The sequence below is a fragment of the Tachyglossus aculeatus genome, chromosome 10 (genome assembly GCF_015852505.1).
Source record: "Tachyglossus aculeatus isolate mTacAcu1 chromosome 10, mTacAcu1.pri, whole genome shotgun sequence".
NCBI lineage: Eukaryota > Metazoa > Chordata > Mammalia > Monotremata > Tachyglossidae > Tachyglossus > Tachyglossus aculeatus.
The window spans coordinates 8,446,014-8,471,831 of record NC_052075.1 but is presented as its reverse complement, the minus strand read 5'-3'; the positions used below and the strand labels follow the sequence as shown (position 1 = coordinate 8,471,831).

Genomic DNA, 25,818 nt, shown 5'->3' with positions numbered 1-25,818 from the left:
ACAGGGACTCAGGAAAGGCAGCACTGACTAATGACACCATTCGCCTAACGTTTCTTGCCCCGGACACTGCCAAAGGGAGACTTCCTCCCTTTAAATTATAGTTAGAATGGATGGAAAATGATTAAAGTTTCATTTCATGAAGGAAAATGATACCTTTAACATTATGTAAATATGGGTCAACCACAAAAAAAAATGCCAACACAAGCCTAAACACTTTTCATGTTTGTTATCATATGAAAACATAGTTGGGCAGCAGTTTTGTTTCTTTCGTTTCATACCATCTGCGTTCAGTAGACAGAAATTAAACAGTTTATACCTACCAGTACCGTGTTTCAGCTGCTTTTTTTGTTTTTGTAAAAATTACTTCCCAGCAGCATTTCTGGTCATTCTAAAAAATTTTACTGTCATACAAGTCATTTCAACACATCAGTACCGGTCTATTCATATGCATCTCTAATTGTGTAATTAAATGGATTGATTCTCACTCTGGTTTGGAATTTGCTGTATGCATGGCAATGTTTCTTCTGTAATTGCAATTAGCCTGAAAAATAGTGGATGTGCTCTTGAATGCTCTTTAAAATTAAAAATAACCAATAGGTGATTTGCAGAATTTTAAGAAAACCCCTTCATAATGTAATTAATAGTTCTGAGCTCAAAGTACCCATTTGATCAGATCTGAGCTACTCAGCCACATTTGAATATTGTCCCTCCTCAATCAATCAATATTTATTGAAACTGTGTTTTTCACTATTTACTTTTCATATAGCTCTGTGCTCTTTTAAATTTTACTTTGATCTACCTGAATTAAATTTCAGGAACTTCAGTAATATGTAATGGTCTATTAAATATACTTGTAAAATAATCCTATTAAGAATGTGCTCCATTGCATTATTAGTGTTAATTCATACCTGTAATCCCTCCAGATGCCTTTTCACTCTCAAACAGGTTGAAAAACCAGACATTTGCTATATGGATACCTGCTGCCAAAGATCACAGAGCACACCTCACACTCTAAACAAAAAGTAGATAGTACATATTTTATAAACTTGAGGGTGTCCTCATATGAAGTGCTTAGTATAATCCTCTGCACACAGAAGGCATTCAGTAAGTACTGTTGATTGATTCATACTGGCAGAATGATATGGTCCTCTGGAGCAAAACATATTGTATATGAATTTGCAATGTAAGTTTGCATTTTGGGCCTCCCAATCTTTCCCTACTCTTACCTTACCTCATTGATCTCCTATTAAAGCTCAGGCTTCACACTTCGCTCCCTTAGTACCAGCTTTCTGACCCTCATCATATCATCTTTCTCACTGCTGACCCCTTTCCCACATCTTCCCTCTGGCTTGGGACTCCCTCCTCCTCCCTATACACCAGACCACCACTCTCCCCTGTGTTCAAAGCCTTATTAAGGTCACATCTCCTCCATGAGGCCTTCCCCAATTAATCCCTCTTTTCCCCAACTCCCTCTCCCTTCTGTGTCACCTAATACACTTGAATCTGTACCCTTTGAAGATTAGATATTTCCCCACCCTCAGAGCCACAGCACTCTGTACATACAGAGAAGCAGTGTGGCTCAGTGGAAAGAGCATGGACTTCGGAGTCAGAGGTCATGTGTTCAAATCCTGGCTCTGTCACTTAGCTGTGTGACTTTGGGCAAGTCACTTAACTTCTCTGTGCCTTAGTTACCTTATCTGGAAAATTTGGATTAAGACTGTGAGCCCCTGTGGGACAACCTGATCACCTTGTAACTTCCCCAGTGCTTAGAACAGTGCTTTGCACATAGTAAGTGCTTAATAAATGCCGTTATTATTATTATTGTTATTATTATATCTGTAATTCATTTATTAATAGCTGTCTCCCACTCCAGACTGTAAACTCATTGTGGCAGAGAACTTGTCTACCAACTCGGTCATACTGTACTTTTCCAAGGGCTTAGTACTGTGCTCTGTGTACAGTAAGTGCTCAGTAAATACTCTTGATTGATTCCCAAAATCGGGGCAAGGAGAGGAAGGATAATCATTAGCGGGGTTAGCTGATTCTAAGGTTTGGAAGATTCATGCACTACTTTGGTCATTGGCATGTGGGGGCCAGCTTGTGTAGTACCCCCTCCTTCCCCTGAAGATAAAGAAAAGAAGAGAACAATGCTGACTGACTTAATTCAGGGCAAAAAATATGTTTTAAATCATAGCTTTTAGTTGGGGTCCCAGTGGCTTCTAAATTCTACTCTCCATTTTTCTGCTTTCAATTCCCCAGAGTCCCAGTGTCTCCCTGACACCTCCTCTTTTCCTTCAGGAATTTGTGTGTTCTTGTTCTCTGTTTATCCTCTCTTTTTTTCTCTTGTTTTTCACATTTTATATTTTTCCTCTCCTTTTCCCTCACCTTTACTTACTATTCCTTCCTTCTGATTCAGCATTTATATCCTAACACAAGTTATTCAGTAGCCTAATAAGATTCAGGGCAACAGATGGAAGCTTCAAAATAGGGGAGAGAGAAAAAAAGAGAGAGGTGGGATGGGAGGGAGGGAGCAAGTTAGGAGAAAGAAAGGGGCTTGCAATGGAGAGAAAAAGGAGGAATGTAGGTTAAATGGCAGATTGGAAGGAAAGAAGGAAGAAGTGAATATTCAGAGAAAGGACAGAATTGACCTGCCTAAGGAGACATACTGAATTCTTACTTAAACCTCTCTCGGTTCCAAGGAGAAATGCCACCAGGATGATATAGATGCTGAGTAGTGGAAAATATTCATAGCAGCCGGTTCAAACCTCACATAAACCTTTCCTCCAAGGCAGCTGCAGATACCCAGCTGGCACCTCTAGAAATTAGTCTTCATGAGTTTCAACCATATAATGGAATCTTCTGGGTTTGAAAGATGAAACCTAGAGTCTAGCCAATATGTAAATTGGAATTTTAAGATTCAAGCTTGAGCAATCTTCCCCGTGTCATCTCTTGTTGAGACTCTACCAGACCTCGCAAAACCTAGAATAATAGATGCTTCTAGAAACAATAGTTATAGTTTAGTAAGCATCACTAACTTACTTTCATGTGTCATGCCAATGAACCGAAGATAAGGAATGAGATGGAATGAGATTCCAACAATTCCCAGCTTTTACATGAAGTTCCCAGAAACCACTTTGATTTTCAGATGGACAACCGGTTAGTCAATATCCCAGAAATGTTATTTTATATATGAAAATTTAGAAACAACTGTACATATTCAAGATGCATCAAGCTTTAAGAAGTCCATAGCAAATACAAACATGAAATTTGCCTCTCAAACTTCAGTGAGATCTCAGTATCATCTTGAATCTTTTGAAAAATCTTCTCCTGCAGCTCTTCAGTGATTGATAAAATTCAGTTCTCAAGCTGCTCTATTTGATCTGAATTCTCAATGGTGGGTGAAGTCAGATTAAAAGAATAAAGTGCGTAGAGACATCAGGCTGGTAAATGTTATTTTCAGAGAGTTTATGCCACTATACTGTTTTCCTGGTGCTTCTATGCTCTATTATAATTATGGATTTGATTAAGAAGGATTTATGCGTACTCAATGGCAATGCTAAAATGCAGTTTCATTTATAATCTTTTCACTGGGATGGTAGGATATACAACTGTTGCCAAACTCAGCTTGCCTGAGCTATTGGATTCAATAGCAGTAATGGACTTCCACATGTGTTTTACTTTCCCATTCTTGTCCGGTTCTCATTTAGTGGCAGATTTGCTCACCAGAGAAAGATTCTTTACATAGTCACTTTTGCTCTCTCTCTTATTCTAAGAGGGTATTTTATTTCTTCTGAGGTTGGGACAAATATATTTCTCGTAATTGGGATACTGAATGCATTGGAGTTAGGCAGGTTTCTCTGCTTCAGTTTTTACCTCATGAGTTGTCACTGTCGATTCTCTGTGAATTTCCAGTAAAGTAACCTTACATCTCCTCAGTTCTATGCTTTGCAGGTATTCAATGATTCTTTCTTATATAAGAATCAGGCTGTGATTTGTCCCTTTTCTCTCCTTTTAGGGAAATCTGTTGTCAGGTTGTGATTAGGAATCTGGATCGACCTAGCTGGGAGGTTCCTATAGAGAGACATATGAATTGGTGAAGGACCTTACACAAATTCATTCTCTAACACAGTTACTTATTTGAACTGTCACTTTTCACTTGAACTGAGTGTTCATAATTTCCCAGAAAGTATTCTCCAGATTGGCTTTTTAAAAATTTCTTCCCTTTTCTACTAGTTATGTGTTTTTGCTTTATACTATCAAATTCCTCTCTGTTACACATATTTTCATTCTCCAAAATTATGAGGATTCTTATACCTCCCAGTTGTCACTTAATCAAGTAATAGGCATTGATCTCCGTTAATCTTTCTTCATAAATCAATTTTTTTTCTTTTCTCTAGTCATTTTTCTCATCCTTCTCCAAATGGTTTCCAATCTGTCTATGTCTTTATGCAGCAAACTTGCCCTTAAGTAAATGCAGGAATTCAAGGCTCACCTTGCTAGCGAAATTCCACTTTGGCACAAGCTATACGAATTAATGATACCATTTTTGCTATACCATTGCATTGAAAACCTATGCACATTTTCACTCCCGTATCATCCCGAGGTCTTGCTTCTTACTGAATAATCTGTGCTTTTCATTTTCTTTTTGTCCAGTTGTTGGCTCCCATTAAATTGCCATCAGTTTAATCTATTGGGCATTGTATTTCTGTCTTCACTGAAGTATACTGCAATACTCAGTTTGCAAATATTCTTGGCTCTTTTCTTATATTTGGGATTGTTTACCATAAAGTTTGTTCATTATTTGACCATTATTCATTTTCAAGTGCATTATGACGGATTCTTCATGTTTTTGGTGTCTGGAAAGATGTAAGCTCAAGAGAGTTCTAATGAAGGCTGCAAAAGAATGGGACTGTGGAAAGAATAATAAGCATTTTTCTGTGACCAGACATTTTAGCAAAATAAATCCTGTCTCAAATTGCTCACTTCCAAGTTTTGGAGGAAAAAACTTTGGAAGAAAAGAAGTCTTACCCTTCTTGTCTAGCTTCTCTCAGAAGCTGGTGCTAACAAGACATGAACCTTGGGGAAATACAAAAGACTAGAATAAGCAAAAGAAAAACTTTTCCAATCAGAGTTTTCAAATGATGTAAATCATATTTTTAAAAATCAGTTGCTCATCCATCCAACTCTTTCAACACTGGGGCATGGATAACCATATTTCTGGCCTCAATTCATGGAAATTTGCTTTCAAGATTGAACCTACATGACAGTTCTCCATTATCTGTGCATATGGAGAGCAGGGGTAGAAGATATGTTGGACTTTTACAGGTAGAAATTATAATAATAATAATGATAGTAATAATAATAACAATATTCAGCACAGTGCCTGCCTCATATAGACTAGGGACTGTCTTTATATGTTGCCAACTTGTGCTTCCCAAGCACTTAGTACGGTGCTCTGCACACAGTAAGCGCTCAATAAATATGATTGAATGAATGAATGAATGAATGAATGAATATACGGCTCCCAGTCTCAATCCTCATTTTACAGATAAGGTGACTGAGGGACCGTTAGGTAACTTGCCCAGAGTTGGGATTAGAACACAGGTCTTTTCAACTCCAAGACTTCTATTCTATCCACTAGAAAAGCCTCAGTCAATCTAGGAAAAGAATACTTCGAGGGATCTGATCAATCAATAGTATTTATTGAGTGTTTTACAGTGTGCAGAGTAATGTACTGAGCACTCGGTGACCTGATGCAGAACTCCTGGCAGGGAGTCATCCTCAGCTGGGGGAGAATAAAAGCAGCATGCTTTATGGGTAAGAGCACAGGCTTGGGAAATAGAGGTCGTAATCCCACCTCTGCCCTTGTCCGCCGTGTGACCTTGGGCAAGCCACTTAACTTCTCTGTGCCTCAATTACCTCATCTGGAAAATGGGGATTAAGACCATAAGCCCCACGTGGGACAACCTGATTACCTTATATCCACCCCAGCACTTAAAACAGTGCTTGGTACATAGTAAGTGCTTAACAAATACCATAATTATTGTTATTATTATTACTGTGTTACTTAAGTGCTATGTGCCAAACACTGCACTGAGCACTGCAATAGATACAGAATAATCATGTTGATCACAGTCGCTGCCACAGGTGGGGCTCCCAGTTTAAATAAGAGGGAGAGAGGTATTGAATCCCCATTTTACAGATGGGGAAATCGATGCATTGAAATATTGACTTGTCCAAAGCCATCCCTCAGCCAGGTGTTGGAGCTGGGATTAGAACCAGGTGTTGTGACTCCCAGGATTGTAGTCTTTCCACTAGGCCATGCTAAGCAGAACCATGTGGAAATGAAAGTGTCACACACTACCAACTAACTGGTTGTTGACACTGAAAATATTTACCATAAGGAAGAGCATAAGAGGTTGAGGCCTCTAATCCAAACTCAGTGGCTGCCTTAAAATTGGAGAGACAGTACAGTTTAATATGTGTTGCTCTGTCCCCAATTCCAGCCATTTATTCCAACTCCTTTTCCCTTTTGACTTTTATGAGAGCTGCTAACAAGTAGAAAAATTGGCTGATTTTAGTTTTGTTTCCGTTCCCTTCTGGTGGAGGTGCTAACAAGCAGTGAAATGGCCAAAAGTTAGAAAGCAAGCAGGCTGATATGATTCCCTAATGGTCTAATCAAGATCTGTTGGCTCATAACTGCCCTGGGATCCAAGGAAGCCCTCTCCATGATTTTTTTTCTATTTTAGATGAGTTTGTTCATCAGGGTCATTTTTTTCTTTTCTTTTTCCTTGTAGAAGGGAGACTGAGTAAAGTTATTTGTAATATGTTTGACCGTAAATAATGAAAACAAAATAAGAATTTTGTAACTTCAATGTAAATGCTTGTTACATTCATAGATTCAGTTTTCCTTAAATTCACAAAGTTTTCATCTGGAAAAAAATGAGTTATTGATCAATAGAGTTAAGGATTTGGTCCAGGAAGAAACATCTGAACAATACTCCGTCACTAGAGGTACGAACCTTAATTGCCATGTTTTTCTCTTGTGAGTAATCAGTCCATCTCCCGAACAAGAAGATGGAATTAAAAAAAATCTCCCTCTCTCTTTTTCTAGCTATATAGAAGGCATTCTATATCTCTAGCTATATTTTGTAGATATATCAGTACATTAGATTGTAAATTTGTGGACAGAGATTGTTTTTACCAACTCTCTTGTGCTCCGCACAAGTGATTGCTACATATGTACAGACATATATTTCAGTCTTCTGCTGCAAGGCTTTGCAATGAATATGAAATATTTATACAAATGGATTAGCATTCATCAATAAGATTATAACTGCTTTTCCATTTTGGATCCCAAGACTCAATGGAATTTTATGCAAGAGTGAGTTAGATTCTCCCAGTATTTGAACAGTCTGATGCCACGGAAAACTGCATACACACTTTCTTTCAACCAGATTACCACGTAGTAAATTACTGCTTCGGTGCACATTTTGGAGCCCCTCTCTTGTAGGCAGAATCTCATTTTTGGGTGAGTGTAGGAGAAAGAGGGTCAAGAGTTTTGTTCCATGATGAATAATCTAAGCAAATACATTATTGAGAATTTTTTTAGCATGCAAATGATAAATGTATTTATTTTATCTAAGATAGTCTTATTGTATAATTCATGGTTATTAATGAGGGATACAAAAAATTAGCATTGTTCTTAATTAAACATCAATACATAACTATGTATGAGAAATTGCCCAAAGGGATTGGAGTGGATTACTTTTCATTTTTTCTGTTTCTTCACTGCTGTGAAATCACTGAGTAAACGATTTTCCTCATTTTCTTAATTTCCATGAGGAAGTTCAACTTGTCTTAAATGTAATTAGGATTCATGCATTGTGGAGCATAAGTTCTGGAATGCAAGTTAATGCAAAATGTAAAACTAAAAGATAGGTTTATAATAATCTCATGAATAATCCAATTGCAAGTTCATAGTGAATGAGTTCTACATCAAAGAACTTTAACTTTGTCTCCCTGGTTACTTTCGTAATGTTGACTTTGGTTAAGATTGCACTGAGTGATGGTCAAAGGAATGTAGAGACGTATACATTGGCTTTCTCTGTAATTCGATCTGAAAAGTCAAACCACTTGTGAATTTCCACAAATTTAAAATCCATTAGAATTCTATTTACTTCGCTGCCTTTGGTTATTGTAATGACTGTGCTTTAGAAAAGTCCATCACCTTAGGTACTACCATTTTTTTTGCAGTCTCAGTTCGATGGAATAGATGTTTTCCTGGGAACATAAGGTGATTCATAGGGTAGTGATTTGTCTGAATAGGTAAGTGAGTTCTCTGTTGTTAGAACAGGACATACGTTTACAGATAAGAATGTGTAGAGATGACAGTTTCCAAACCTATCTGTACTTCAAGATTCTACACAAGTTCACCTGGTAAAAGACAATTCTTATGCCCATAGAAAACAGGAACCAGAAACCCAAAGATGCCTTTTCAAAAAAAATGGCACTAGTATTTTTTTCTCTCAAGATAAGACCGAAGCATCAATTTTGAAAAGTTTTATTAACTTTTCCCACTCAGTCTTCTTTATGGTTTGTGAAGCTATGCATTTGTCAATTTTGACTATCAATGGGAAAGCAGTCATATCATTTCCAAATGACTGTGTTCCACTACCTATGTCCTAAAACACGTCAATACCAATAGTATAAGTATTTTTCCCCAAACCATTCATTCATTCAATTGCCCTTATTTACCATTATCTTTGGAATGTCATGTTTGTTTTGGGGAAATTAAACTGAAAAATACAGTCCTTTAGGCCAAATAATGTGCAGTCCAAGAGCAGGTGAGGGGAAAAGTAGGGAGAAAAAACTAGTCCTCGAAAAATAGTGCTGAGCAATATAACTTGGCAACTACAGAGAACAGGAGAGCTTCCAAACTGAAAAACAGTACAGACTCAAGTTAAACAACCACCAGCCTTCCCATCCCATGTTGGAAGTTTATGCTTCTTGAAGTCAGGGATCTTGTGCACTATCAGCGCTTAGAGCAGTGCTTTGCACATAGTAAGCGCTTAACAAATGCCATCATTATTATTATTATTATCTGCATTGTACTCTCCCAAGTGGTTAATAGAGTGCTCTTAGTACAATGGTATTTGTTAAGTGTTTACTATGTGCCAAGCACTATTCTAAGCACTGGGGTAGATACAAGATATTCAGGTTGGACACAGCCCCGTCCCACATCTGACTCCAAATCAAGGTATGAAGGAGTAGGAGTTAATCCCCATTTACAGGTGAGGACATTGAAGCACAAAGAAGTTAAGTGACTCGGCCAAGGTTACACAGAAAACAAGTGGCTGAGCCAGAATTAGAACCCAGGTCCTTTGACTCCTAGTCCCATGCTATTTCCACTAGGCTATGCTGCTTCAAAACAGAGCCTTATTAATTATCACATCTCCTCCAACAGGCCTTTCCCGGCTAAGCCTTCCCAAACTGAGCCCCCTGCTTACTCTCCCCCTCCTCCCCATCCCCACACCCCACCTTACCTCCTTCCCCTCCCCACAGCACCTGTATATATGTATATATGTTCGTATGTATTTATTACTCATTTATTTATTTATTTTATTTGTACATATTTATTCTATTTATTTTATTTTGTTAATTTGTTTTGTTCTCTGTCTCCCCCTTCTAGACTGTGAGCCCACTGTTGGGTAGGGACCGTCTCTATATGTTGCCAACTTGTACTTCCCAAGTGCTTAGTACAGTGCTCTGCACACAGTAAGCACTCAATAAATTCATTTATTCATTCAATTGTGTTTATTGAGCGCTTACCGTGTGCAGAGCACTGTACTAAACGCTTGGGAAGTACAAGTTGGCAAAATATAGAGACGGTCCCTACCCAACAGTGGGCTCAATAAATACGATTGAATGAATGAATGAATATGTTTGTACGTATTTATTACTCAATTTATTTGTTTATTTTATTTGCACATATTTATTCTATTTATTTTATTTTGTTAATATGTTTTGTTTTGTTGTCTGTCTTCCCCTTCTAGACTGTGAGCCCACTGTTGGGTAGGGACCGTCTCTATATGTTGCCAACTTGTACTTCCCAAATGCTTAGTACAGTGCTCTGCAAACAGTAAGCACTCAATAAATACGATTTAATGAATGAATAAGCCCTCAATTTCCCCTACTCCCTCTTTCGTCTGCCATGCCCTTGAACTTATTCAACCCACCCTCAACCCCATAGCACTTATGTTCACAGCCACAATTTATCTTTATGTCTTTCTCCCCACCTAGACTGTGAGCTTCTTGCAGGCAGGGAATGTGTCTACTGGCTCTGTTGTACTCTCCCAAGCGCTTAGTCCAGTGCTCTGCACACGTTAAGTGCTCATTAAATACCTGTTAGTGATTGATTGAATATGACTGTCCAGGCATTTTTCATAATGTTAGTGAACTGCTGAAAGCGACTCTTTTGTGATTCCTGCAACTACATGCAGAATTCAGGTTGCAGGAAGTGGTGGTGGCTGAAAGGGAGGGAAGGGTCTTGGTAATTCCTCTCCTCCATACGGATCTTCCACATCCCCTGTTTCTCTCTGACTTCTCCATCCCTTTTCTCTTCGATTTATCCACTCTCATCTCTGTTCTCCTCACTTCCCTTTGGCTTGATAAACAACATTTTTTTTATTTATATTGCAATTCTAACACCCCTAGACTCCTGTCTTAGTGATGTCATACAGATTGTCACCAATCTGCAGAAACTTTGCTCTTGGAAGCCCTACCCAGTGGCCAAGCGTTCTGGGAATTTGCCCAGCAGGATTCCTGCTGCTTGGGAATGCTTCAACCATATTGGAACAGGATACCAAAATAACTGCTGATCAAACAGGGCAAACAAAATAAATGATATGAGCACCTAACGAAACACAACTTTGGTCAGAATGAGGCTGCCTATTGAGTGCTACACAGTTGTAGTAGCAATCCGGCCAATCTAATGTGCTGGATCAGATCTGTTTTTTTGTTTATTTGTTTGTTTTTGAGAAAATGAAGTCCATGAATCAGGGAGGTAGCTCGATATTCTATCAGACGCTGGAAGCCAGAGGACACTTACACAACTATGCCAAGGGAAGGACAGGTGGTCATGCATTCATCTCCTCAATGACTTCATACATAAATAGAAATCACACTACCAGAGTATTTTTGACTATAGAAGACTGTAACATTGCCCCCAGTCTGTTGATTGACACATTAGGACAGAGTGATGATCTCTAGAAAGTATCTTAAAAAATAAATGATCAAGGCAGAGTGGATAACTGAGACATTCTTGACAATACACACCTTTGTGTGTCGTGATGATTAGGATTAATGAGTAAATCAGTTTGTGTGGGCCATTTTTATTGTGATCTTTCTTTATGTTTTAACTACATTTTCCTGGAAAATTAGATTCAAATATAATTGCACAAAATATTTTCTCATTAAACGCTTCAGAAGTTGTAACATAATTGAAATGCTTTTCCATGGTATCTCCCCAAAATGTCCCCAACATTAATTTTGCTTTTAATGAAAAAGAGGAAAAGTGAAAGCATGTCTTTGATATGCAAATAAATGTATTTATTTATATGAAAAAGCCCTCTTCAGTTTTGAAGATGGTGCTACTCACTGTAGACAGCAAGTGCTGCTGATGAAGCTGAAATTGCTAAAGAAAGAGTTAATGCATAATCTTTGAGAAAAATTTTATCCAAAGGGAACTCCCTGAAAAGTGACGAGTTGACCTGGACGTAATACCTATATTTTATTATATTTCCCCTCCACTGCAATCAAAATGCTCCGCTCTTGCTCCCAATTAAGAAAGCCTGAATCAGAAACAGCAAAGGCAAAACTAGAAGCCTTCAACTCACTAGTTTCAATTTTTCATTTTTACTTGGAGATGAGGCCTTTTTGTCCTCAGCATCCAGCGTCAGTCCGCACACTAGTTAGGTTCCGTTACCGTGGCAACTGACTCTCCAAAACAATGCTACCAACGGCCCTGGCACAAGAAACAGCAAATTCCCAGATGTCTAGCTATCACTCCAGGCACGTCATTTTACCGGCGGACGTTTACTGGATGACCTCCTGGGTCTTTGGGTGATCGGTGCTTTACTTCATGCGTGGCTGTCTTTCTGTGGGAGACTGATAACGAGGAAACAGATAATACTGACAGGGCCGACTTTATCCGTCTGCCACTTCTGGCCTCTGCTAGAAAAGACAGGATGCACTCCTCACTCTCCCCACCTCTTCTCTCGCTCTCTCTGCTTCCCTCTCCCTTTCCTTTTTCTTTTCTCCTTCTCCCTCTCTCCTCCCTCTATCTCCCTCTCTCTTCCTCTCCCTCTCTCTTTCCACACACACACACCGGCGCGTGCGCGCGTTTTTCCTCTCTCTCCCTCCTTTCCCTCCTCTCCCTTCCCTTCTCTGACAGTAGCCTTCTTAATGTAGTTTAATGGCTTTACAAAGAAAGCCAGGCAGAAGAGCCCTTTTCTCAGAGGCTGTGGTCAGACCATGACCTAGCTCACCATGAACTTGGAAGGGCTTGAAATGATAGCAGTTCTGATCGTGATTGTGCTTTTTGTTAAATTATTGGAACAGTTTGGGCTGATTGAAGCAGGTTTAGAAGGTAAGGGAGTGCTTTTTAGTGACTTCTGAAATGTTTCTGTTATTCAGTAAATCTCTTCCATGAATGCAAGGGGGATCTGAAATAAGTCCTGAGGCACTTTACAGTAAGATGCTCATATATAGCAAAAAAAAAAAAAAATGCAGCTGAATGAAAGATTGTAGAATAAACTTTAAAAATTATAGTAGTTTTTTTTTTTCAGATAAATTGTTCAAACAGTGAAAAATATTTTAAAGCAGGGGGTTTTAGCTGGCATTTAAGAAATCAGGAGTTTCAAAATGACTATTATTTGCTATTTTGCTAAACTTTAGACCGGCATCAATATTTTGGGTATTTTGTTTTGTTTTTCCCGTATCTTCCTTCCAATAAAATGACATAGCAGTTCAATGTCAGTAATTCCAAGGCACACTTGTTTGCTAACCTTCAAATACATTTATTGAATAGAAAAATAAAATCATTAAAATCTAACTGAGCAAAGAATGAAGACTAGGCATGCACACCTGGCTATCGGGATTTTGCAGATCTGTTTCGAATCTAACTTATCGAACAAGTCTATATAGAAAAGTCTAATAGAAGAAAACCTCAGATACTCCTATACAAGTGAGCAACTCACATATATTCGGGGCAGTTGATTGCTTTTCACATTTTGATATTTACATTTACCTATGTGTATTCCTCATTCTCCCACTAAGAAAACCTAGGTATAAAATGATCATAACATTGAAATAGTTGTTTCTTAAGTTTTGGTTTCCTTTGAGAGTATGTGAATCAAATATTTCAGATGTTAATATTGCCATTACCAGAAAATTCCTAATTGATATTTGTAATGAGCATTTTTGTTTGTTTCTCAAAGTTTTAGGTCGTGGGGGTGGGGGGGAGATAAAAAAAACAAACAAACACAGAATCAACCACCAAGGTATGTTTAGCAGTTAGGTTTGCATAGTTTACTTGACTATTACATACTGGAATAAAACAAAAAAGTAAGTTGGTATCTAATTTGCATGGTCATTTATACGTATATTTTGAACAGCACATTGGATTTCTGGTGTCATTTATGGCAAGGTGAGGGATACCTAATGTAAGATGCCTATCTAACAAATGAAACGTTCCTTAATAAACTCTGTGTTCCTTCATGCTGTGGACTGTAATAAACTGGTTTAGGCAACCCTTCAGTAAAAATGCATTTCCAAAGTGATTTTTAAAATGAGAAAGTTTTCAGGAAGCTGTGGGCATCATTCCTACTACTTGCAAGAAATTATTTGTAGAATTAACAAGGTAACACTTTTCTACAAACTGGAATTTATCTGTTGTGCATTTTTATAAAGGCGATTTCTTCGAGTGGTCTTTATGCCTATTAGTACACCTTTTTCTTAAGTGCGGTGTTAGGAAACATCTCATCCAATTGATTTCTGATATCATGGGCCATGAATTTACACAGGATAGTATTAAACTCAGTATAAGAAAGAACGGTGCCTCTCTGTACTTTAAGATGATGGTTTTAGTTCCATTGCTGTATGAGTAATTTGATAGTTACCATTTTATTTAGCCAAAAGTGAGTTGTTATTTCTACACTCTTGTCTCTGTGATGTACACTGTGGGTCTGGCTTTGTGTTAAGAGCAATATCTCTCTCTCTCTCTCACACATGCACACACTCACACACACATAATTTATCTCTCTCTCCTCCCCCAAAGGAAAATCATATTTTCTTTCAAATGCTGCTGACCTTTCTGAAGATATTTTGCCTATTGTCATATTACTTATATTAGAAGTACAAGCATATCGACTTGTAGTTGTATAATCAAATTCTCTTCATTCTTTACAGACTTGGCAATTTCCATGTTATAGCTAAGTAATGATAATGGGTTGCGTGTGGCAGTATAATATAAATTTTCTTCCAATTTCCAAAGGTTCCTGGCTAATAATATCATGGTAAATTTGAGAATGCTAGTCATGACAATATTTAAATATTGGAAAATTGGTAGCTGTGGTAAGGAAAACTACTTTGCACTTTAAAGTTATTGAACAATAAATGCATTCCCTGAATAGATCTTAGAGCCAGAAATGCCTAGACATGGATGGAAGTGAGCAAAAATTATACTTTTTGGAGCTGTGAATCGACTAATGTACTGTATTTTGGCAATTGAACTACAAACGTAGATTCAATCATTAAACAAATAAAAAACAAATTAGTAAGTAAAAAATCAATAATAAGAGATGAGGCACTCAATATATAAATAATATCCTTTCCTAAAGTTTTCTGATTAAGAGAACATTTGCTACACATTTCACCAAGGAATGTTTTTAGATTAATATTTCCGAGATTGACAACCATTTATTGTATTTCTTTCTTTGAATCCAAGTTAAAAAAAAGTTACCTAAATAGTAGATACTCTTACATCTCATTGAACCCATGAACAACCAGCATGGATCCTCACTAAAATGAGTCTTTAAAATATGTAATTATTTCAAAAGTGAAAATGTGCATTGTTTAATACCCATCTCCTTGATTATACTCCCCTGTTTCTTTTGAATGTTTGTCATACACATAGTGCTATTGCTGTCTCACCTGTATGTGCAATTCTACTATTGGTTGTGTGTTGTGTGAACATTACCTTGAAGACTGCAGTGAAGCAAAACTAAATCAGATCTATATGTCTCAAATATCTATATCTTTTATCACCATCTGAATTTTATCTCCAATCTACAGAATAGGATGTTGTAAGTACCTATATCTAGTTTTCGTCAGCTACAAACCCACAAAATACACACCCATACCTTCTTGGAATTACCATTTCTGTAGGCTATATTTACAAAATAAAAAGAAATGTTTCTCAAAGGGAAAGAATTAGCAAAGTAGTAATTAAAATTTAGGACTGTGAATTCTTAACTCTTTCCAAGTATACAGGTAACTTGCTCAGGGGCTACTTTGAAATTTAAATGAAATTTAACTAGCTAGGTATTGGTTTTTAAATCAACTTTCCTCTGGTATTACAGTCCCTGGAAGGTCATCTGACAATAATTATGGCACCCGAAGTTTTGAATTACTCCTTTACTTACCTTAATATTTTCTGAAAACACATGCAAAAAAACTCAAGTTGAGCTTGTGATCAAAAAACCCCAAAACCTGAAGTCTTTTTTTGGTATGTCATTGGAAGCAACACAACAAAACATTGTTTTTATACTCTGTGTTGAAAGTCAAAATACTTTCAGTCATCATACTCTAGGAAGAAAATGAATCTAATCCTTAATAATTGTTTCTGTGTGCAATACAAAGTATAAAATATCAATGATAATCTCAACTATGTATTAGCTCATACTATAACATTTCTAGATAAGGGAGGAAATATGAAATCTGTAGGACTAGAGAATTGAACAGTTTAAGAAAATTATTACTCTTGAAAAATTTTAGTGCTCTAGATATTTTAACTAGATGCAATAGAGTTAGTAATTCTTGGTTTCTAAAACAGACATAAACAGGAAAATTAAACTGATTTTAAGTTTACTTGAGTTTTACTTGTAAAATTAAAACTGTAAAATTAGAGTCTATCTATATCACTTGAAAATGCCCTCAGGAAATCTGAGAGTGGCAGTAAACATTTACAAGTACTGAGGTACTAGAATTCTAATCCGGTAGATAAACCATTAATTGTTTAGTAACCCAGGGACAATACCAGAACTTGGTCTGTCCCAATATTAACTCTTTTGATCAATTCTTGCAGAACTGGGAAATGACGCGTGAAACTGCATCTATAGTGGTTTTTTGAGGTGCTTAAAAATAAGTATAGAGGAAACTAATTGTTTTTACCTTAAGTACTACAGCCACCTGGAAATAGAGGCCAGTCAATCAATCCACCAATGGTATTTATTAAGGGCTAATTGTGTGCCGAGCACTATATCAAGCTCAGTATAAAAGAGTTGATAGACCCAATCAAGGAGCTTACAGTCTACAGGGGGAGACGGACATTTACCATTAATCTTTGGTCACTTTTACTTGCTCTTGATTTCAGTTCTCAAAGCAACAGTCATCCGAGTTGTCATGTGCCACACGCACTTCATTCCTACTAATAGCTTCAGTATGGCTGTCTTTTAACATGATGCCTGTGAAAGGATGAGTCGCAGTAGAGGATTTGTTCTCGTTATCGTTTCACGCCAGCATTGACTTAGAGTAATCATGAGAAGCAGCATGGCCTAGTGGATAGAGCCCGGGCCTGGGATTCAGAAGGACCTGGGTTCTAATCCCGGCTCCACCACTTGTCTGCTCTGTGACCTTGGGCAAGTCATTTCACTTCTCTGTGCCTCAGTTCCCACATCTGTAAAATGGGGATTAGGACTGTGAGCCCCATGTGGAACGTGGACTGTGACCAACCTGATTGGCCCGTATCTACCCCAGTACTTAGAACAGTTCAGGGCACAAAGTAGACACTTAGCAAATACCCCAGAACTTAGAACAGTGCTTTGCACATAGTAAGTGCTTAACAAATGCCATTATTATTATTATTACTATTATTGGTATTATTATTATCAAAAGTGTTGACTATCCCAGTAAACTCCTAAAAGGCTATCCTTCAAAAATCCCCCCTTCATGCCATATGAATCCTGCTGGCTTAAAGACTTTCCGAATACCTAACTGAATTCCCTTTCATGACCCAATGGGATGGGCGGAGGGGGTGGAGGGTGAGGAGAGCAAATGAAGTATTAGGAGTATTCTCAAAATGGGAAGTTGCTTCACTGTGGGCAGGGAATGTCACTGTTTGTTGTTGTATTGTACTTTCCAAAGTGCTTAGTACAGTGCTCTGCACACAGGAAGTGCTTAATAAATGTGATTAAATGAATGAATTAATCTGCTTTGAAATGGTAAAAACAGCCTTCTATGTCCAAATTGACCGAGGGAGTCTCTGCCACTGGATACCCACTGGTTATCTTTAAGAAAACAGTTGTCTCTCCTGGGAAGTTTGTTACTCACTTGCTGGGGAAAGAGACCTAGACGGAACTCCTCACCATTGGCTTTAAAGAACTCGACCCCTCCTACCTCACCTGGCTACTCTCCTCTGACAACCCAACACTTCACTGCTCTAACACCAACCTACTTCCTATACCTCGATCTCGTCTATCTCACTGCCGAACCCTCACCCCCTTCCTCTCTATGGCCTCTTCACACCCAACTCTCCACAGCTCTCCCCACCTTCCAAACCCTCCTGAAATCAAATCTCCAAGAAGACTTGCCTGATTAAGCCCTTTCTTACCCTTCTGCATCAACTACGCTCTTGGCCGTGTCCCCGGATGCACAGGACGGCACTTACCTCCAAATCCTATAGTTATAATTCTATTTGTTCTGAAGGTTTTGACACCCGTCTACATGTTTTGTTTTGTTGCCTGTCTCCCCCTTCTAGACCATGAGCCCGTTGTCGGGTAGGGACCGTCTCTATATGTTGCCGACTTGTACTTCCCAAGCGCTTAGTCCAGTGCTCTGCACACAGTAAGCACTCAATAAATACGACTGAGTGAATGAATGAGGCCTCATCCACTTATGTGAATCATCTCTTCCCAATTTTTGAAACCATATTAAGCCATTGAATATCATGTGGTGCATCAGTAATTACTAGGAAAGACTTGGTCACAGGAAGATTCTGCTCCAGTGACTAACATCATCTCCTAATTTGAGGCAAGTCTGTGGTGGAAATACAAAACTCATTCATTGTTCAGGTCTACTCACCCTATCATTCGGATACCTTTCTCAGCTGCTGCTCCTTTAACCGAAAAGGTTAACTCTCAGATATATGAACTAATAGGTGGCCAAGATATTTTAACAAATGAAATCCAGGTCATTAAAATAAATAATAATTAAGAATTACTCAGTTAACTCTTCACCTCACAGACCAGTCCTTCTCTTAAAGGCATTTGATGTCATGTCCATGAAACAGGAGATTTGATCAGATGGACACTGACCTGATTAGTATATAACCAGATCAAAGGCCACCCTATAGTCAGCTTTTTCATAACCACCACATTCGATGCTTCAGTTTCCTGAGAAAGAGTTATTTTATAGCATATCCAAGGGGTCTGGCTTTGCTCATCAGGAAACTATTGGCTTGGACAGCAAATATTAATATGTACTGGAAAATAAGGTGATCCGTTCTCCCACTTCAGTGAACCCATCAATTTAGTATTATATGAAATTAGGGGGGAAATTGCCCATGCGTAAGTGCCTGTGATTAGTGACTGCAATAGGCTCTTGGGTATTCTGACTATTGAGTGTCCCAGGGAAGGACGTGGCTTGAGATGCAACAGAGGCAGTGCCTGCATGTTGCCAAGGCACGTGACACAGAAACATCCTTCTACGCCCTGACCACCTAACATCATTTCATTTAACTTGCAGGATGAGTCCTTTATGTGCCTATAGAAGCCCAGGGGAGACCACAGACCTCTGACTCCTATAGCAGTGTAACCCTGACTGAGCAGAAAGGGAAGAGTCAGTCAGTCAATCATATTTATTGAGCTCTTATGGTGTGCAGCTCACTGTACTAAATGCTTGGGAGAGTACAATATAACAATATAGCAGACACATTCCCTGCCCACAGTGAGCTTACAGTCTAGAGGGGGAGGCGGACATTAATATAAATGTTCCTTCAATAAGGCTTTGATGGGGGGAGAGAGTAATTGTTGAATATGAGGAGGGAGGACATTCCAGGGCAGTGGCAAGATACGTGAGATTGAGGTACAGTGAGAAGGTCACCATGAGAGGAGCTAAGTGTGCAGACTGGGTTGTAGTAGGAGAGTAGCAAGGTGAGGTAGTAGAGTAGGGTTTCCTCCTTCCACTTAATAATAATAATAATAATAGCATTTATTAAGCGCTTACTATGTGCAAATCAATCAATCAATCATATTTATTGAGTGCTTACTGTGTGCAGAGCACTGTACTAAGCACAAAGCACTGTTCTAAGCGCTGGGGAGGTTAACAAGGTGATCAGGTTGTCCCACGAGGGCTCACAGTCTTCACCCCCATTTTCCAGATGAGGTAACTGAGGCCCAGAGAAGTGAAGTGACTCGCCCAAAGTCACACAGCTGGTAAGTGGTGGAGCCGGAATTTGAACCCATGACCTCTGACTCCAAAGCCCGGGCTCCTTCCACTGAGACCCGCTGCTTCTCCTTTTCAGGAACTGTAGGAAAGAAATGTGTCTGTAGTGTTCTGGGTGTCACAAGAAAAGTGCTTCTAATAAGCTACGCATCTCTAGGGAAGCCTTAAAAATGGCAACTGGGTAGCTAAGACTGCTCCGTTAAGGGCAAAAAACAAATCCTTCATCTGAGCCCTTTCAGAAGTTTGGAGTTTTGTTTTTCCCTATAAAAGTAAGAAAACTCTGAGACCTGTCTTAGTTTCCCACCTCCAATAACTCATCACAGAACCTGCTACTTGAATCTCATTATCCCAGCTCTGAGTAGTATAGGCTTCATGAACTTTCTGATGTCAATCTAGAAGTCTGTCTCCATGTATAAACCTATTCCAAGGAAAGATATTGAGATTCTGGAATACTGATGTTCTACCTGTCTTCCTGATATGCAGTGCAGCACTTCTCTGCAAAAACCAGATCATAATTTTCTCTCTTTGGTGCTCTAGTTTTTTCAACTCTTTTGTACAAACTCTTTCACTTCACTGGTACCTTTTGCTTCATTTCCTCTAAAGGAGAATATCAGCCAGAATGTGCAATTTGTCAGAAAGGACAAGGAGGGGAGTGAATGGAGAGAATGTGTGGGGAATTATCAGCAGATCCTGATTCCTTTCTCTCTTTTCCATTCACCTTCCTTAATGTTCCCTGCCAAGCAGTAGTCTTCCCTGCTCCACGTTTCTGGCTGAAAGCCATTCCTCTAGTCATCTTGAAATCTGGATAAAAAGTCCTTTCATTCCATTTCATGGGAGAAACTTCTATAAAAGGGGCCGTTGACATGAAAAGGTGACCACCATTAATGCCATTTTTTTCTTTTGGGAATTATATTGAAATATTTGGTTGCATAATCTTCTCAGCCATTACCTAGCATTGTCTTTTTGAGGGCCTAACTCATTTTTGCTTAAACTGGTGGAGTTCAAATTCGTGCAAAGTCAAGGTTCTGGAACTTTATTATTTTCTTTTATAATGAAATAGGAGAGTGGGATTTGTACCTCTTGGTCGCAGGTTAATCCTTGAGAAAACAGGAAAATGCTCAATATTGGAGCTTATTTTAAACATGTTACATACTTTAAGGAAACAAATATCTGTGATATGTCATTCTAACGTTAGCTCTATGTAGCCTTCATTCACAAATGCTTCTCAGTACTTGAATTTTTAGAACTGTGTTGCCTTCATCAACCTACTTACCAATTTGCCTGTCACCTAGAATCATACAATCTGAAGAATCTATCAGCAAAAGGTTTAACCCTGTGATCTCCAGCAGCAACTGCCAAAGGACATACCTAGGTTTATAAAACAACTAGTATAGTTGTAAGTGTATATAAATGAATTTGATAGTTCATTTTCAGTATGTATGAGTTGCAGTGTTCTTATCATTCCCTTGTTATGTCTAGAGTAAGTGAACAGCATTTGAAAACTTAAGAAGATTGAAAAACATGAAAAAGAATCTGAGAGGATGTCATCTATAAATGTTTAAAGAATACTGAGATTTGTCTGGGTATTTTCTTCAGCTACTACTTTGCAACCCACTCTCTTTGTTCCTCCAAAACTAATCAATCAATCAATCAATCATATTTATTGAGCGCTTACTGTGTGCAAAGCACTGTACTAAGTGCTTGGGAAGTACAAGTTGGCAACATATAGAGACAGTCCCTACCCAACCTTGACTCTCCTGTTTCCAGTTCCATCACTCATGATACCCCCACAAGCTCAGAACTTCCTCCCCAACTAATCTATCAAACCACAGTCCTCCCCAAATTCTAGCCCCACCTGAAAAGTCCACCTCCTCCAGCATGTCTTCCCCAATTAAATTCCAGCTTCCTGTCATATAAACACATCAATCACCTCTAACACTCACATGTTTTCTTATAACCATCCTCAGAACTTAAACATATTATTATTATTATGTGCCGTCGAGTCGTTTCTGATTCATAGTGACTCCATGGATATACTCTCTCCAGAACATCCTGTCCTCTGCCATAATCCACAACCTTTCTAACAGTTCTTCCATTATTGCTATCCATCTAGCTGCTGGTCTGCCTCTTCCTCATTTTCCCTGGACTTTTCCTAGCATTAGTGTCACTTATACACATACATGTAATCAAATGTGCAGTCAATATTTAATTTTGATTTGACAGAAATAATTTTATTTCTGTCTCCATCAATATCACTTAAAATCCTTGCAGTCAGGGAATGTATCACCTGTTTGTTTTTTACCTATACGCAGTGGGTACTCAAGAAATGTTAATACTATTTTCAACCAACAGGATGGGAAATTTTTGGATTGGGGCAAAGAAGGCGTGGGTTAAAGGAAGTCTCCTTTTTTAAAAAAATTATTTTTGACAGGGGAGAGAAGTTCGTATTCAATGGGATTTATTTTTGAAACAATAAGGTAAGCTTATAGGTCTACAGTACGTGATTCCCAGAAGATGAGGGTATCTGTAACTGAGGTCCTAGGGTGATTGTACTCCTCCTCACAATCCCTGAATTCTGCCATTGTCTGCCTGGAATTTGGGAGATTATCCTTAGGCTACTTGGGTTGGCAGGAGGATGAGGGATGCAGGGATCAGGAGATTTAATGCTCAGAGGGGTTGTCAATCCATCAGGACTGAAAGACACTTCTCAGAAAAGGGACTAGTGATTTGTGATTCCCTGAAGGGCAGTTGCTATGAGCTTGAGCTCAGTGTGGTCTCAGAATTGTCTTGTGCAGAATCGTAGCTACAGTGGAAATTTCCATCTAGAAATTGATTTGGGAAAGATCGTAGTTCTGGGTGAAGACTCAACTCATTGTAATAATTACTTTTGACCTTTTTTCCTCAGTTCCCTTTCATCCAATGACTTCCAATTAATACTCTATTTACTTTCTAGGGCAGTGATATGGTAGGGATGGAGTCATCAAGGAAACAGTGTTTTTTGAAAAAGTACCAGGTAATATGAACAAAATATACAACATGTGCTTCTAGGATTGAGTTATAAGAGTTGAGTGGTAATAATCAGTGAGGTGACAATCTAATGGGGTGGCAAGGGATTGAAACAATGTGCACAGCTCTGTAGTTAGAATGAGCTGGACATAGAACTCCTGCTTCCCTAAACAGGACCCCTGGGAGATATGTTCTTAACCAATTTTGTCTGCCCATTTAGGAGAGGCAATTTGACATGTTGAACAAAAAGTAAATACAAATCGACTTCTTAAATGCTATTTGTGTCTCCTTTCATCAACCTCTCCATGATCTTCCAACCAAACTTCCAGACTTCCAACCAAAGTACTATCTCATCCTTGTTTATGCTGTTACAAAATTGAGTGTGCGTCTCTCTCAATAGAAACCTCATTACAAACCTCTTAATCTTAGATCCTTTAAATATCTTTGACTAGCACATTTTGTTTTGCAAATCCCATCACTGCAATCTGGCAAATTGCCAGGGATGTGTTAGCGATATCTGATTTGCGTATAAATTGATCTATGCTCAAAATGGAAGTAGATGAATAGCTCTGTGATGGCTTGACTTCCATAGAGCTTTTAGTGACATATGAAGATAGATTTTTCTCCTTTCAGTTCGTGATTATAACCTACACATAAAGTTGTTTCGGTGGATTGGTAGATTGGTTTGTCCATTCTCCACACCCAGTCATATCCTTGGAAGTCAGTGTTGTCACTCTGTTTAGTTCATAGACATGCATCAAAACTACGAATGGTTTTCATTTACTAATAGAATGGCCCTGCAGGTCATTAATGCTAAGCCTTAATTTCCCACTTTGTAGGGCACAGCTTTGGACTGTGGTTTCTATGAGGAAAGGGAGACTAAAATTTATTATGCACTCCACCTCAGGGGTTGTAAACATCATTCCTGTTCTCCCCCTGCTGAGAGCTCACCTCCTCCAGGAGGCCTTCCCAGACTGAGCCCCTTCTTTCCTCTCCCCCTCGTCCCCCTCTCCATCCCCGTCTTACCTCCTCCCCTTCCCCACAGCACCTGTATATATGTATATATGGTTGTACATATTTATTACTCTGTTTATTTATTTATTTATTTATTTTACTTGTACATTTCTATCCTACTTATTTTATTTTGTTGGTATGTTTGGTTCTGTTCTCTGTCTCCCCCTTTTAGACTGTGAGCCCACTATCGGGTAGGGACTGTCTCTATGTGATGCCAATTTGTACTTCCCAAGCGCTTAGTACAGTGCTCTGCACATAGTAAGCGCTCAATAAATACGATTGATTGATTGATTGATTGATCCTCTATGCTTGAGGACCGGCCTTTAGAAGTAGGGTGACTCCTGGCTTCTGGGACAACCTATTCCTTTGTCATTTTTCCCAGACACCTGTTGGAATGCCAGCCAAACCATACAGCATAGACAGCTTAAGTGGGCATGGGTCCCTGAGAAACTTGGCTCCTTTAGGTATCTCCAGTGTCCCAGACTGTCATAGATTTATGGTAACCTCAGAGGGCTAGTCCTGAGCAGCAAGTACCCTAGAGGAACCTGACCTAAAACAAGCTAAATACTCCTTTAGAACCTCCTGGAGGCAGGCTGTGATACTCTCCTGGAGCTGTCTAAACCCCAACTATGGCTTCCAAAAGCAGAAACTGGCTCATTATAGAGAACGTTCCCTGCAGACCTCTGGATTTGGCTCACGGAGGCCCAGGCTAAGAGCCACAGGGGCTTGGGCCACTGAAACCTTCGGTTGAGTCTCCAGAGTTTATTCAAAGGGCAGGGGATGTCTTCAGGCCTTGTGATTCTGCTGTTGAGGTAGGTATCATCCGGTACAGACAGTTCTGCTATTATGCCCGTTTACATTTTGTGTTTTGGATAGCTCTACTACTGCTGATTTAAGGAATGTTCTTCTGGCAACGCACCTATGCCTAGATAGAACATGAGGCAGTATTGGAGGAAATGGTTTTGTACATGCCCATTTAGAAACGGCATGAGCCTTTGTGAATGTGGGGTTCTTCAGGAACGTTCAGCCTTTGTGTTCTGGCAGAGCTACCTTTACTCATCTGCTTCAGTGGCAGAATCAGAAGGAAGAGAACGAGACAAGATTGACCTCACTTCCTCCCTGCCCTGAGGCTCCAGAAAAGGCTTGACTTTGGCTGGAAAATCAGGCTGTACCTTCCTAAAACAGCCAAAGTACGCTTGCCTTATTGTTCAATATGATACTCTCTATCTTCTATCTTCGCATAGGATTTTCATCACCCAGTCATCATTTCCCCTATTTTTCAGGTCCTTTCTCCACCTCGAACAAAAAGATCAGGAACTTGTACTTGGCTAAGATATTTTCCCCCCCAGAGTCATTTTTTCCCATTTTAGAATGGTAGTAGCATTAGCAGTTTAACTACTTTAAGACTTTCAGATAAATAATAATAATAATAATAATGGCATTTATTAAGTGCTTACTATGTGCAAAGCACTGTTCTAAGTACTGGGGAAGTTACAAGGTGATCAGGTTGTCCCATGGGGGGCTCACAGTCTTAATCCCCATTTTATACATGAAGTAACTGAGGCACAGAGAAGTGAAGTGATTTGCCCAAAGTCACACAGCTGACAATTGGTGGAGCAGAATTTGAACCCATGACCTCTGACTCCAAAGTCTGTGCTCTTTCCACTGAGCCATGCTGCTTCTCCCATTTATCATGAGATAAATGCTATCTCATGAGTCAGAATAACCTGAGTTCTAATTCCCAGTCCTCCACTTGTGTGCTGTGTGACCTTGGGCAAGTCGGTTTACTTCTTGGGGCCTCAGTTACCTCATCTGCAAAATGGGGATTAATACCATGAGCCCCATGTCGGCATGGACTGTGTCCAATCTGATTAGCTTGTGTCTACTCCAACGCTTAGCATGGTGTCTGGCACATAAGAAGTGCTTAAGAAATACCATAAAAAAGTAGATAGTATTTGGTTCCCTAGTAAATGTTTGTCTAATGCTAGTGAATTGTACAGAATGTTTTAGTTGCATTAATTAGTTGCAATTAGTATTGAGGGCTCTTTTATCCAGTTTTTAAGCCAGGCTTTTTCT

General features: G+C 39.0%; 1 protein-coding gene across 5 annotated transcripts in view; it reads left to right on the top strand.

Annotated features, from left to right (window-relative positions):
* Window positions 1-25,818, top strand: part of KCNIP4 (potassium voltage-gated channel interacting protein 4) — a 696,461-nt gene that overhangs the window by 362,432 nt on the left and 308,211 nt on the right. The window contains exon 1 of one of the 5 annotated variants that reach the window (XM_038752173.1): window positions 12,469-12,649. The exons of the other annotated variants lie outside the window; for them this stretch is intronic. Coding sequence (XP_038608101.1) covers window positions 12,550-12,649 — 100 coding nt within the window. The 5' untranslated portion in view covers window positions 12,469-12,549. Of the gene's footprint in view, window positions 1-12,468; window positions 12,650-25,818 lie in introns of those variants that run through there. 5 annotated transcript variants of the gene reach the window in all.